At 45.1% G+C, this 15,459-nt stretch overlaps 1 protein-coding gene across 1 annotated transcript in view; it reads left to right on the forward strand.

The window, feature by feature from the left end:
• Positions 1–15,459, forward strand: part of MAP2K1 (mitogen-activated protein kinase kinase 1) — an 80,570-nt gene that overhangs the window by 20,396 nt on the left and 44,715 nt on the right. The window contains exon 2 of the mRNA XM_068554092.1: positions 14,003–14,213. Coding sequence (XP_068410193.1) covers positions 14,003–14,213 — 211 coding nt within the window. The remainder of the gene's footprint in view (positions 1–14,002; positions 14,214–15,459) is intronic.

Genomic DNA, 15,459 nt, shown 5'->3' on the forward strand with positions numbered 1-15,459 from the left:
CACACTCTTTCTCTAAAGGAAGCCAATATCTCCTGAGTTGTGCAGCTCTTGACTCTATTTCTATGAAGGTTCCAAACTAGGATTTTTTTAGAATTGAAATATAGTCAATTTACAATAGTGTTAGTTTCAGGTGTATAGTGTAGTGATTTGGTTTTTTGGCAATTATATTCCATTATAGGTTATTACAAGATATTGAGTATAATTCCCAGTGCTATACAGTAAATCCTTGTTGCTATCTGTTTTAGGTATCGTAGTTTGTATCTGTTAATCCCTTATTCCTGATTTGTCCCCTCCCTCCCCTTTGGTCACCATAAATTTGTTTTCTATGTCTGTGAATTTGTTTCTGTTTTGTATATAGATTCATTTGTATTATTTTTTAGATTTCACACATAAGTGATATCATATAGTATTTGTCTTTCTATGTCTGACTTATTTCACTAAGCTTTATATTCTCTAGGTCCATCCACGTTGCTGCAAATGGCAATATTTCGTTGTTTTTTATGGCTAATACTCTACTGTATACACGTACCACATCTTCTTAAGCCAGTCGTCTGTTGGTGGGCAGTTGGGTTGTTTCCATGTCTTGGCTATTGTAAAGAGTGCTGCTGTGAACATTGGGGTGCATGTATATTTTCAAATTAGAGTTTTCTTTTTTCTGGATATATACCCAGGAGTGTAATTGCTGGATCATATGGTAGCTCTATTTTTCATTTTTTTAAGGAACCTCCATACTGTTTTCCATAGTGGCTGCACCAATTTACAGTCCCACCAACAGTGGGATGGAGCCTGGATGGAGTGTTTTTCCCTCTGCTGCAACAACTGATATCTTTCAGGTCTAAACGTGGACATTACATTTTCTGACCTTCACTTTCCCTTCCTCATCTTAGATGGAGTTGTCTTTTTTCTGTTCCCGTACCCCTCTTTGCCCACCTCACTTTCAGCATTATGGTCTCCCTTACCCCATAGCTGTTGCTGTACTTGTCAGTACCATTTCCTGTTTTTGGCTTGCACTGTGATATCTCTCTCCTGTCTCTCTCTCTGTCATCTCTACATCTCCACATCTCCGTCTCCCTGTCTCTTACACACACACACACAGACACCACACACTGCCTGGTGAGGGCAGGGACCTTGTCTTCCTCATCTGTACCTCCCTAGCCTCTAGCGTAGATGGTGCCTGTCACACCGTGGATGCTCCATAATGACTCTGCATTGCATTTTCACATCTGTAGACATCACAGCTATAAGCTAGATGTCTACTCCAGTTCCTTATCCCCTGCACTCCTCTAGATTAGAGCAGTCTTGGAGACTTACATTCTCATGGTCACTTCTGCTTCTTTGGGACTCACATTTCCCTTCCTGTGATTTTTCTCTTCTTTTTGCTCTGTGTTGAACAAACTTGGAATTTGGCGCCCTTTCTCTGGTTTCCGTCAACAACAGTAAGAACAAAATATACACAAAGCTATCTGTGTGCATGGCAGATTGGACTGAAGGTCTGGGGTGGGGAGGCTGTATTATAGCAATAAAGACAACTTAAAATCTAGTGGTATTAGGTATCTTTGGGCTTAAATGACCTTTGCCACTCTGCCATGGTGCATCCTTTTCTTCCTTTCTTGCTGCTTCACAGCCACTCCCAAAAGAAGTCTCTCCCATTTTATTCTGCAACGTAATTCAGCTCTCCAGCTCCACCCCTGCGTGCTGTTCAGGCCTGCTTCTGCCTGTGCCAAGGCTCAGGAGCAGGCCCTTTTAAACTATGGGCTAGCCTTCTGGTCCTCTGGTATCCTCTGCTCCGAGGGTGTTTGTTAGCACAAACACTTACTTCCCCGCCCTCCACCTTCTTTTATAAGACGGAAGCAAGCACTATGAGTTTTAGTTTTAATTAAATTTCATTCTCTCTGGTCCATGATGTTACTTCTGCCAGCTACGTTTTGACCCCACGAGGCCAACTGCTCTTAATTGGAGAGCCTGACTAGTAGTTTTCCACACTCTAGTTTAAGAAGTTGAGTGCCTAAGTGAGCACTTGGATGGACTTCTAGCCCTGATCCTGATCTCAGGATTCCCTGAGTGTTGCTAGAAAGTCACCTAGGGAGTGGGATTTTCCCCAGAGGTGATGGGTGCTCAGAGGAGAGGTTTGTTGACCTCTCTTGTGTGTGCTTTGGGCAAGGAGAAGGGCCTAGCTGTAACAAACATGTTGGTCGTGTATTTAAGGAGGGAAACAGGTCTGGAGAATTGAAAATTTCTCAGCATGGACTAGCACTGGAGACATGTTTTGAGTGCTGTGTTTCTTCTGACTACATCTTACTGCTCTTAGTTGTGCTTCTGGGCACTAGCTGTTGGTCTTTTTGCCCTGGGGACTCAGCTGTCCTCATGGTTCTGGGTAAGACTGTGGTCACGTTGGGTCCTTTCTCCCTGAAGAGCAAGCTGCACCTCTCATTCACAGAGCAGCATGGACCATTATTACACAGGGAGTTTCTAAAAGGTCTTTCTCTAGAGCAGGGAATGGATAGGGTCAAATACATCATCTTAATAAGGCCACAGGACACCAGCTTGTCCTTTCAGGAACAGTCAGCCACTCCCATTCTGTGGCCACCACCAGACCCAGCACTGCCTTTGTTTTTCTGATGGTGACCACACATTTATTGAATTTTCTACCTGGGTTATCCTTGGTGCTTTCTTCCTTTCAGCACTTCCTGCCCCGTCCCTGCCAGCTCTCTTATGCCACCAGACTGTTTACTGCTTGTCCCGTGTGCTTCACCTGGGCAGTGTCCTATCGCTTCCCTTCCCTCCCCAATCAGAATGTATCAGCCGGGTTTCCCTGGTGGTGCAGTGGTTAAGAATCTGCCTGCCAGTGCAGGGGACGCGGGTCCGAGCCCTGGTCCGGGAAGATCCCACATGCTGCGGAGCAACTGAGCCCGTGCGCCACAGCTACTGAGCCTGCGCTCTAGAGCCCGCGAGCCGCGACTGCTGAAGCCCGCGCACCTGGAGTCCGTGCTCCGCAACAAGAGACGCTGCCGCAATGAGAAACCCGCGCGCCGCAATGAGAAACCCGCGCACCGCAACGAAGAGTAGCCCCCGCTCGCTGCAACTAGAGAAAGCCCGAGCGCAGCAACAAAGACCCAATGCAGCCAAAAATAAATAAATAAAAATAAAGAAATTTATTTAAAAAAAAAAAGTATCAGCCTTGGATGTTCCTCTGCAAGAATTTCCTTTTTGGGTAGATTTAATTTGTTGTCCTCTCAGGGATTTTACCTTTTAGCAGAACACAGTTCTTACCTCAGAGGAATAGGTCACTAATGGGTAAATACCTGGTGTTAGGGATGAGCTAAGTGGGAGATTTGTTTTAAGGACATGAGCTCTTCAGCTGGTGTGGAGAAAAGATCAAACTTTGGAATTCCAACTCTAGCCTTGGGTAAGTTACTTAACTACACCTGGCCTCCATTTCCATATCTGTAAAATGGGAACAACATGTCTATTTTTTGCTGTTGTTGTTTTTAAACTATTTATTTATTTATTTGGCTGCATTGGGTCTTAGTTGCAGCACGTGGGATCTTAGTTGCGGCATGCGGGATCTTTCCTTGTGGTATGCCAGCTTCTCTCTAGTTGTGGCGTGCGGCGTGGGCTCGGTAGTTGCAGTGCGCAGGCTCTCTAGTTGTGGCACATGAGGGCTTAGTTGCCCTGTGGCATGTGGGATCTTAGTTCCCCGACCAGGGATTGAACCCACGTCCCCTGCATTGGAAGGCGGATTCTTAACCACTGGACCACCAGGGAAGTCCCAACATATCTATTTTTAAATGTTGTGGAATTTTAATTTTAAATGTTGAGGAATAATTGAGTTAATGAGTGTACCATGGCTAGCATTTAGGAAGCTCATCTTTTAACTGCATCTAAATTTTCATTCTTTATCAGACTGTTATATCCCTCTTTTGTCCCTATTAAGTAAAGGTGATGCATCACTTTTTGTCCTCTGTCTTATCTTTTTTTCTCTCTCTCCAAACTCCATCACTTTTTCCTTTCCTTTTTGTGCTTCTACAGAAGACTGGTCCTTCAGGAATTAATTCACATGTGGCTAATATGAAACAAATTTTGCCCACTGGGGCAGAAGGAACATAGGCTGTCAGTTCTTTCAAGCAACAATATGACACCCCCTCTCTGATTCAGGATGTTGTTCAGTATTTAAGAAGAGTCTATGTGAGTGGGTGGTCCTGTCACTCCAGAGGTTCCTCTGTGTGTGTGTGTGTGTGTGTATGTATACATGTGTTTTTCAGCGTGTCTGTCTGCGGAAACGTGCCGTGGGAAGGTAATTTATATGATTTCAGAAGGCAGTTTGATTCCAAGGACTAAGTGGGGTTTTTTTGTTTTGTTTTCTTAAAGGATAGGAATACAGGATTCTTATCTCTTTTTAATTGAACTCATCCTCTCCACTTTTCATTTGTTTATTGGCTTGGAAGCTAGTTGATTTAAAGTGAAATTAAAGATAAACATCTGTCCCAACTCTCATTTTCTGATTTTTTTTACTTTTTTTTTTTTTAATTTGGCCACGCTGGCTTGTGGGATCTTAGTTCCCTGACCAGGGATTGGACCAGCACCCTCGGCAGTGAAAGCGTGGAGTCCTAACCACTGGACCGCCAGGGAATTTCCTGATTTTTTTACTTTTAAGTTTTATTCCCCCAATACTCTTTGCTTATAATATTCTTACTCCCAATTCTATACCACTGTCTACGTTGTAGACCCTATTGGAATGCCCTTTCTCCTTCTTTGCTATCTAAATTTTATATGTTGTTCTAGACCAATTTAGGTCTCAAAATCCTATAAAATTTACCCTGATTGCTCGGCATATCCTGAACTGCAGGACACATCTGTGTCCGAAGCCCTTTGTGAGAATTAGGGGAACTGTGGGACAGTCATTGCTCCAGTCTTTTTTGGGAGTAGTGGTGAAACCAATTAAAGACAATAAAGGTAGTATTTAATTACATTGTGCATTTTTTCTAGATTACGTATTTATTGCATGAAAATGCAGGAATCTCATCAGTAAAATTGGGCTAACGGGAATTACGTCATGGTGGTGTTAGGCATTTAGGAGCTCATCCATATTTAGCAGAATACGTGGCATACAGCAGGTATATAATAAATCAGTAGTAGGTACTATCAAATCAAATCTTATTCTTATTAACCAATAATTACTTGACAACAACATAAAATATTAAGTGTTTGTTTAGCACTTTTGGTGATTCCAGCATTTTTTTTTTTTTTTACATTGCACTCTCATTTAATCTCTGCAGTCACTTTTATTTACCATCACATCATTGTCTTAAACTGCCCTTAGCTGTCTGTATTCCTTTCACTATTTCCCTAAGGGCCTTGTAGTGTCAAAATGCATGCATTCTCACAGAAGACCTGGCAAGACGAAACAATTGATTTAGTATCAAAGGAAAAAGCAACGAGGATGGGATAACTGTCAGTGGGGTTTATATGTGGACAAGAAGTAATGACAAGGGTCTCTAACCATACAACACGGGAAGCCAACCACTGTGCTTGCAGATGTCTATGGCCTTGGTACTTAGCTGCAGAGTTCTATCCTTGGAATACTACAGGAAGAATCTGATATTAGGATTAGAGAACTTTAACCCTGAAATGGACTTTAAACACCACTTAGCTTAACTCCCCTATTTTACCTATGAGAAAAATTGAGGGAAAGTGACTTGCAGAAGTTCACAGACCAAGTTACCATCGGAGTTGAACCCAGGTCTTCTGACTCCCAAAGCCTTCACACCTATTTCCCAAGCACAGAGTGTCTGGCATCCACATGCATGTTTTTTTCCTTTCAAGTAGTTTCATGTGCCATTGTGAAAGACCAGCTCTTTGCTGACCCAGAAGCAGCAGATTTCCTGTATATATTTCTGGTCCTAGAAGTGGGTCTGGGGGCTACTTTCAAGAACAATGACTTTGAAGTTTTTCTGATCTACACATCTGTCAGCAAGCTTAGAAGAGTAGGTGCCCAAGATGTGAGCAGCCAGCATCAAGGAAAAAGAAAAAAATACCTCTGCTAAATTCAGTGAAGCACGTTATAAACGATACAAGAGAATGGCTGCACTGAGGCATTGCTTCCCATAGCTGCTTTAGAATATAAGCCCAAAGCTAGGCTCAGCACCAACAAGCAGAGATCTACAAAGGTCTACTATTGCTGGAGGAGGTATAGAAAACTTTGTTCTACCCAAGAACTGCCACAGACATGTGATAGAGTTTGGCTGCCATGGAGAGGAGGGGAAGTATATGCTCACAGGGCTTGCTTAAGACTAACGCTGGACAAGAGAGAATTTCTTTACCCCTACCATAAGCCTAGCACTAAATTAAAGTAATTGCAGTCTACCCCTGGAAGGGGCCAAGAGCATGGAGAAAGACCCCATTCTGTGGCCAGGCATTAAGGACAATTCAAAGCTGAGGGAGGAGTAGGAACTCTGAGAAAAAAACCTGTGCAGCTCAGGCTTCACTCTAAGCACAAGATATGACCCATCACTGGAGAAATTTGTAGCCTGTGGTGTTAACATTAACAAGAAGACCCAAACTCAGCTCAACTTTGACTAATAGCCTAACACACACTAACAGGATGACAGAAGAGTATGTCCTTTACCAAGTATAAAGATGATTACCTCAGTCTCTGTTCCATCACAATGTCCAGTGTTTAATCAAAAATCAAGAGAGAATAAAACCAACCTATTATCAAGAGAGAAGGTAATCAGCAGAACCAGACTTAGAGATGACCCAGATGTTGGGTTTATCAGTCAGGGGCTTTAAAATAACCATGATCAATATCTTAAAGTTACACAGCATACATGAACAAATGAGGAATTTCAGAGGAGGTGGAAACTAAAAATAGATTCAAGAAGAAATGATAGAAATTTCAAAGAATATGACATCAAAGGTCAGCAGGCTCATCAGCAGACCGGACAGAACTGAGGAAAGAATCAGTGACCTTGAAGATGGGTCAGTAAAAATTATCCAAGCTGAAACACATAGAGGAGAAAAAAGAATGAAAGGAGATCAGAGCACAGCTTCCAAGACTGATAGATTGATCTGACTATCGAGAGATACTGAGATAGAGAGAGAGGAGACAGACAGACACTGACTGGAACTTTTAGAGGAATTGACTTATGCGATTGTGGAAGCCTGTTAAGTCTAAAATCTTCAGGTTAGGTTGGCAGGCTGGAGACCCATGGAAGAGTTGCACCTTGAGTCCAAAGGCAGTCTGCCGGAAGAACTCCTTCTTCTTCAGGGAGGTCAGTCTTTGTTCCATTAAGGCCTTCAACTGGCTGGATGAAGCCCACTCACATTATGGAGGGTAAACTGCTTTACTCAAAGTCTACCAATTTAAATTTTAATCTCATTCCCGCCCCCCACCGAAAAAAAAACACCCAAAACCATTTTCATAGAGACATCCAGAAAAATGTTTGACGAAATATCTCAGGCACTGTGGCCCAGCAGTGTTGACACATAAAATTAACCATCGTATGCCCCCTTCTAGTTACCACCCTCCCCCACCAAAGCGTGATCACTTTTTTACTTTATTTTTATTTGTTTTTGGTTTTTTGTTCTTGGATTTTTAAAATACTGAAGTATAGTTGATTTACAATGTTAATTTCTGCTATACAGCAAAGTGATTCAGTTATAGACATTCTTTTTCATATTCTTTTCCATTTCGGTTTATCACAGGATATTGAATATAGTTCCCTGTGCTATACAGTAGGACCTTGTTGTTTATCCATTCTGTATGTGATAGTTTGCATCACTTTTTTACTTTATAATAGCCTAGATTAGTTTTGAATTTTATATAGATGGAATGACATCGTATGTATTCTTTTGCATCTGGCCTCTTTCACAGAGCCTGTATACATAATCCTAGAATTTTATTGCCTAGTTAGTTAACCAGCCCTTCGCAGAGTGGCCTACAGGATTGAGGTGTGGGAGGGTATAAGCCCCTCTCCACCATGTTGTCTGGGGCTGTCCCTGATTGGCACACCTACACTCTCTAACACAGATGGGCTAGTTTAGTTGGAGTCTGGAAGTTGGTAAGCTGCACCTTTGGCCCCCTTGCCTTCCTCATTCAGGCCCATTCTCCTTTCCTTTCTTACTACTCTTTGTAACCCCTCCCATCTCCTGCTGTCCGTGGTTTGACTGTGTAGAGACCCCTGATGCCAGTTCTTCTCTTTTCCTCACATTCTCCCCCTCTCCCCTCACCTACCCAGTTGAAGCTCCTCAACCTGAATACACCCTCAGCCTTATTCTGCACCTCCTCAGCTGGCTGTCACATTGACAGACTTCCTTAGAGACATCTAGACAAACTCCCCACCCTACTCCCCATATGCTTTTTTTTATGGGTATGGAAACTAAGGACCAGAAAAGGAGGTGACTCCCAAGATATCTCAGATGGGAATGGTATAGGGTGTAGATCAGAGGGTTGCAGGCTTAGTCTCTGGGTGCTGTTCCCTCTTAGCTTGGGTCTTCCTGCCTTTCCTTCCCTCTTTCTTCCCTGCCCTCTTGCCAGATGCCACAGGGAAGGGAGAACTTCACAGCTCCTTGGGCTCTCTGGTGAGGGGACCCACCTGCACTGGGACCCTTTCTCTCCTTCCAGCACAGTGATTTGTCGTCATCCCTGCTCTTCCCTCTGCGCTTCCTCCCGGTGGAGGTGGGGCCTGCCACCTGTAGCAGCCTTGCTCAGGTTGGTGACAGACAGCTGGCTGGTGTTGGGCATGCATTTGTGGCTCATTTCTGTTTGGTGTGTGGCAGTTTGAAGACCCCATTCCTTGGTCTGGACATCGCCTCTCTACCCCTTCAGTCATTCCTTTAGGTCAGCTTCCCGTGGCAGTGACCATCAGAGTTGGAGGTGGCAGCGTGGCGCCTTGAAAGGAGCTCTATTTCAGGGGTCGGGAGATCTGCCACCAATAAGCTGTGTGACTTTGTCCTTTCTGGACCTCCGTTTCCTCACTTGTAAAATAGGTTGGATAGGGTGGTCTTTAAGGTCCCTCTCTGTGCGACATTTTATACTGCTTCTTGATTTGAGCCATTGAGCCACGAATGAAAGATTCCTGCTGTGGTAGTGTAATTAGGCTTAGCAGGTGGGTGAGATGAGAGGGAAGGAGAAGTTCTTGCCCAGGATCATCCTTCCCCCACCCATTTCATTGTGCCTTCCTGGTGTTTTCAGAACACAAATGACAACCTGTGTTTTTCTCCAAGTTCCTTGTTTTTCCTCTGCGTTCCCATTTCAAGCCTATAGTCTTGTATCTGGATGAACTTGTGTTTACTGTAAGACAGCCCTGGTGCAGAATTCATGTTCCAGTGTGTCGTTTCCTTTCTGCTGTGGGGAATGTGATGGGGGTCGGAGCCATCACAGCTGGTCCCTGGAGAGGGCTGTGTGTGTCAGAGATGTATTGTGCCGGGCTCCAGTTTCTTTTCTCAATCCCTAGTTCTGATTTTGCTGATTTCAGTTAAAACCAAAGATTGTGAAGGAGGCCGGTTCTTGTCCTCTGAGTGCTGGAGATTTGTGGGGTGGTTGAGGGGTGAGGGGCCGCTCTCTTCCTGTTTCCTTTGCTTGGAGCATTTCACCCTTTGAGGGCACAAGTGAGCCTTGTTGAACACCATCCACTCCCCGGGTGAGAGGAAGCAGTACCGAATACTGATACCTCATTGATTGATTTCTTTTTAATGAGTCATGAAACTCATTTTGATGCCGGAATTTTCCTTTCACCTTCAGGTAAAATCTTTTGTCTTTCATTCTCTGAAACACTTTTAGGGGCTTTTAATAATTATTAAATTACAGGAAAGACAGTACTTTTTTTTTTTTTTTTTTTTAAATTTATTTATGGCTGTGTTGGGTCTTCGTTTCTGTGCGAGGGCTTTCTCTAGTTGCGGCAAGTGGGGGCCACTCTTCATCGCGGTGCGCGGGCCTCTCACTATCGCGGCCTCTCTTGTGGCGGAGCACAGGCTTCAGACAAGCAGGCTCAGTAGTTGTGGCTCACGGGCCCAGTTGCTCCGCGGCATGTGGGATCTTCCCAGACCAGGGCTCGAACCCGTGTCCCCTGCATTGGCAGGCAGATTCTCAACCACTGCGCCACCAGAGAAGCCCAAGACAGTACTTTTTGAATCCTGCTGTTGCTGCTGTGGCTCCTCCTCGTCCTCCAACCCACTCCCACCTGCCTTAACATTTGTGTAGACATGTGTCAAAATTCCAGTGTTTCGTCCCATTAGTTTTTTATTTTGATCCTGTGCTGGTGAAGTAAGCATCTTGTTACCCCATTTTACAGAAGAGAAAACAGATGTGTCAAGTTAAACGACTTGTTCATGGTCACACAGCTAGTTGTTGCCCAATTTGGGATAAGAATCCGGGATTCCTGATTACTAATGACTTGTTTACTTGGCAACTCCGTCCCCCCCTCCTCCCCCCCGGCCCCATTAGGAAAGTCTTGCCACCGTAAGTGTCTCTTCTATCCCTGGCTCCACCCTCTGAAAGCACAAATTAGAAGCCAGTTCCTTAGCTGATGAGGTAGGCTGTTGGACCATGGAGCATAGGAGAGGGGTGGGGAGGAAGGTGGCACAAAGCCCAGACTTAGGGTTTTTTTCCCGAAGGTGGGAGAATTCCTTACTTCTGCAGAGTCAGCATCCCTCCCACCTTCCCACCATCCCAACCCCCCACCACCCCCAAATGGGTGTGGTTTCTTGTGGCCAGTGTTACTTGCAAGGCAGTTGTTCAGATTGATGTACAGGGGAGACAGGATTGCATCTGGGGCAAAAGACTCTTCCTGTAGGTACACCATTTTCATGTCTGATTGAGCCCTGGTGTGTTAACGTGCTCCACACTAGGATCTTACCCATGTTTGCAAGTTGCCTCCCTTGGACGTATTGAACTTTTTGAAGAGGTAATATAGCATCATGATTAAGGTTAGAGATTCTCTCTGCCCAGGTTTGAATCCTGGCTCTGCCACTTAGATGTGCGACCTTGGACAAGTTACTTCACCTGTCTGTGCTTGAGTTTGCTATGTGTTGTAATCGTAAAGTTGTGGATTAAATGCATTAATGCACGTAAAACACTTTAAAAAGTACAGTGTTATAAGGAGAGTGATTGTCCTTTCATCTAGCCCTCCTTCCCTCTCTCCCTCGTACACACTCAGTGTGATGTGTGATGTGTGTGTGTGTGTGTGTGTGTGTTCTTGACAGCAGCTTTTGGAGTCTGCATTTCCAGTCAGACTGCTGAGCCCTCCAGGCAGCTGTAACCTCATCCAAGTTTTAGCTGTGGGGTCTGTCTGTATTTGACATGTGTTTCTAAGTGTTGTCATCAATGGGCTCCTTTGTGGAGACACCTTAGAGAAAGGAAACCAGAGGGCGTGCACTGTGCACTCCCAGCCACACTGGTTCCAGTCCCCACACCTGAGGGACTGTGGGTAGCAGTGAGACTGAGTTGAACCTTTTAGCAGGATGAGAATATTGACCAGCTGTCTTAGTCTGCTCAGGCTACATAAGAAAATGCCATAGCCTGGGTGGCTTAAACAACAGAAATTAATTTTCTCATAGCTCTGGAGGCTTGAAGTCCAAGATGAGGACTGGTTGGGTTGCCAGCATGGTTGGCTTTTGGTGAGGCCTCTCTTCCTGGCTTGCAGGCAGCTGCCTTCTTGCTGTGTCCTCACATGGCCTTTCCTTGGAGTGTGTAGGGGGAAGGCCACCTCTCTTGTAAGGCTATCAGTCCTATCTGATTAGGACTCTACCCATATGACCTTATTTAACCTTAATTACCTTCTAAAAATCCTATCTCTAAACGTAGTTACATTGGGGGTTAGGGTTTCAACTTACAAAGTTCGGGGAGGACCAGGCACCAGGCTTCTTCCCCCCAGAGTTACTCAGTGAGGAAGGTTGGGGAAGTCAGCCTTGTGTCCTCTTTGGCCCCATGTACTGTGTTATTTGTAAGGCGGTATTGGATCCTCCCATACCCTGGGGAGGCATTGGGTCTCCATCTCCTTGCCTTCTTAAGGTTTGGAGTGTGAATGAAGAGTGGAAGATTATGCTTGCTCCTACCCCCAAGCTCAGAAATGCTGTGTATATTGAGGGAAGGGAGTCACCAACATTCTGATGTGTAATGACTGCCTGTCTTGTCACCTGTGTTGTTTGTTTAGACTAGGGACAAAAGTCAAATGAAACACGGTGGAATCTCTCTTTACCACCCTTCTCTTAACAAGCTCCCAGGAGTAATGAACACTTCAGTTCTTTATGTAAAACATGCTAGCAGGCTGCTGTCCGCCATACCCACTCACTCCGGCCCCACTGGTTGAATTATGTGCTTACCAAGAGCCGGTTTGTTCCGAAAGTCATTTGTACAGTTGTAGCTGGTATTGTAATTAAGTAATGTATGTATTTAAATATCAGAGAAACTGATGAAATACGACTGCAAGCGAAGTGGTTTTCTTTCTTTTTTTTTCCCCCCACCTATGAATACTAGTTAAAAGCTGTGGAAAGACTCAGTGAGTCCAGGTCACTAAAAAAATTACTGTCAGGAACTTCCCTGGTGGCGCAGTGGTTAAGAATCCACCTGCCAATGCAGGGGACATGGGCTCGATCCCTGGTCCAGGAAGATCCCACATGCCGCGGAGCAGCTAAGCCCGTGCGCCACAACTACTGAACCTGTGCTCTAGAGCCCCTGAGCCACAACTACTGATGCCGCGTGCCACAACTACTGAAGCCCGCGCACCTAGAGCCTGTGCTCCGCAACAAGAGAAGCCACCGCAATGAGAGGCCCGTGCACTGCAACGAAGGATAGCCCCCTCTCGCTGCAACTAGAGAAAGCCCATGCACAGCAACAAAGACCCAATGCAGCCATAAATAAACAAATAAAAATAAATAAATAAATAAATAAATAAATAAATAAATAAGAAATGGTAATTTAAAAAAATTACTGTTAAATTAGGTGAGCATTAAAATTGGGGGAAGTCATCAAACTCTTAAAGTTTTATTCTGAGATTACTCTGTCTACATTTTTATGCTAAAGAATCAGTATTTGGAAATTATAGACATTGTATTCTCTTCTGGTTCACGTAAGAAAGATGATGTGGGGCTCTTAAAGAGAGCTCCTCGCCTTGTGTTAGCAGGTGGGTGAATGAATGCACTTTCATATGTTTTGCAAAAATAAAAATTTAGGTGTATCCTTTTTGCTCTGTTTTGATTGACCTTGTTCCTGATCTGATCACATTGGAAGGGAGCGTTTCTATTGTGATTCAGTTTAGAGCCTGTTTTTTTTAAATAAATTTATTTATTTATTTATTTTTAGCTGTGTTGGGTCTTCGTTTCTGTGCGAGGGCTTTCTCTAGTTGAGGCGAGCGGGGGCCACTCTTCAGCGCGGTGCGCGGGCCTCTCACTATCGCGGCCTCTCTTGTTGCGGAGCACAGGCTCCAGACGCGCAAGCTCAGTAGTTGTGGCTCACGGGCCCAGTTGCTCCGTGGCATGTGAGATCTTCCCAGACCAGGGCTTGAACCCGTGTCCCTGCATTGGCAGGCAGATTCTCAACCACTGCGCCACCAGAGAAGCCCTAGAGCCTGTTTTGATAATGTGCTTTGGTTTCAATTTAGAGGTTTTAGGAAATAGAAAATTTTATTTTGTATATGGTGTTGTTAAAACCAACACTAGTGGGTCTTTTGATACTGGGGTTTTAAAGCAAATTAAGGTGGCTCACTCTGGATTTTAGTAGATTCTGCAGTTCGTCTCGTAGGCTTAGAGCATATTGAGAGAGAACTAATTCCCCTATTTTACAAATGAGGAGAGCAGGCCTTGAGAGAGGGGAAGTGTGTCTGTGGTGAGTTGTGTGGGGTGGCGGAGTGCAGGGGGTAGAGCCACAGCAGATGGGACCTTCCGCCGAGCTGCCTCGATCAGTTCTCTCTCTGGCCCCAGAGCTGGAGCTCTCCACTGCAAGGGTGCTCCTCTGGGTGGACTTCTCTGATGACAGTGTTGACCCGTGCTTCCTACTTTGGGACAGGACCAACCTGGAGGCCTTGCAAAAGAAGCTGGAGGAGCTGGAGCTCGATGAACAGCAGCGGAAGCGCCTTGAGGCCTTCCTTACCCAGAAGCAGAAGGTGGGAGAACTGAAGGATGACGACTTTGAGAAGATCAGTGAGCTGGGTGCTGGCAATGGAGGTGTGGTGTTCAAGGTCTCCCACAAGCCGTCCGGTCTGGTTATGGCCAGAAAGGTGAGGCCACTTTAAAAAAAAAAAAAAAAGGACTGAATCAAGCTTGCCTTGGTGAACAGCTAATTGGATTACCTTTTAGAAGACCTGTGGGCCTGGAGACAAGGGTGGAAGGAAAACTGACTTTTCATTCAGTACCCTTTTGTGCTTTTTGAATTTTGAACTCATGTTATCTATTAGATTATAGGTAAACACACTCATGATGTGTTAGTGTATTTATCCCACTGCCCAGACTGGAAAATAACAGCAAGCGACCATTTGTTAGTTTTCTGTGTGCTCTGGAAAGAAATCTGAGATGCTCGTTTGCCATTTATCAAGAGCAGAAGCTGCTTTCATTTACCCAGCCCCAGGGACACACAAAAAACACTTATTTCATGTTGTTTCTCCGAGTTCCACCCCTGCCAGTGGTTCCCCTTCATCTCTCTGCAGTATAACATCTCGGCTTCCCAACATGGCATGCGGTCTTTGAGCTGGACTTCCCTTCCTGGTGACCCTGGGTCCTCCTCTTTCTGGACAGCGAGGTTGGACTCTTCCGTGTTTCACAGCACACCATGTTCATTTCTGTCCACATATTTTTGCTCATGCTGTTCCTTCCATCTTTTCAAACACTGCCCATCTTCAAGGCCCACCTCCTGTCTAGCCTTCACTGGCTGCTCCCACCCGCGCTGGTAACCACTGCTTCCATGTCCTCTGACACTCATTGTCCATGGCTCTTTTTAGAAGCTCAGCCTTATCCGGTGACCATTTCATGTATCTGTCACCTGTCTCCCCAGCTGAAACAAGGGACAACATTGGCGGTGGGGGGGCGGGGAACATAGGTGGCCCCTAAGGCCTTGGCTAAATCTCAACCACATCAGACCCCTAAAGTCAAGGGTAAATCTCTAGGGCAGCTTCGATTGGCAGACCCAGTTCCTCATACCTTTCTGGTCCTACAACCCTTGAGTATCAACCAAGTCCTTAAGGCCACTTTCCCCATATCTCCCAGTTTCACAGGTCCTTTTGTTCTTGGGAGGGGTGAGCCCCCTCTTGCTCAGTCTTGGCTCCCAGGAGTAGAGGCACAGCTGGCCACTCCTCCAGTGCCAACACCTGCCTTGGTATGTTGGCACTCAGTGCTCTGGTTGGGCAGAAACTTGTTTGTTAAAACTTGCCTGTTTCCTCTCTTCCTACCTTTAAGAGCTTAAGCATTTAAGAAGGCTCCTATCCATCCATCCACCCATCCATCATCCATCCATATATTTTTAAAGCTTCT

Source organism: Eschrichtius robustus, chromosome 1 (assembly GCF_028021215.1).
Source record: "Eschrichtius robustus isolate mEscRob2 chromosome 1, mEscRob2.pri, whole genome shotgun sequence".
NCBI classification, from domain to species: domain Eukaryota; kingdom Metazoa; phylum Chordata; class Mammalia; order Artiodactyla; family Eschrichtiidae; genus Eschrichtius; species Eschrichtius robustus.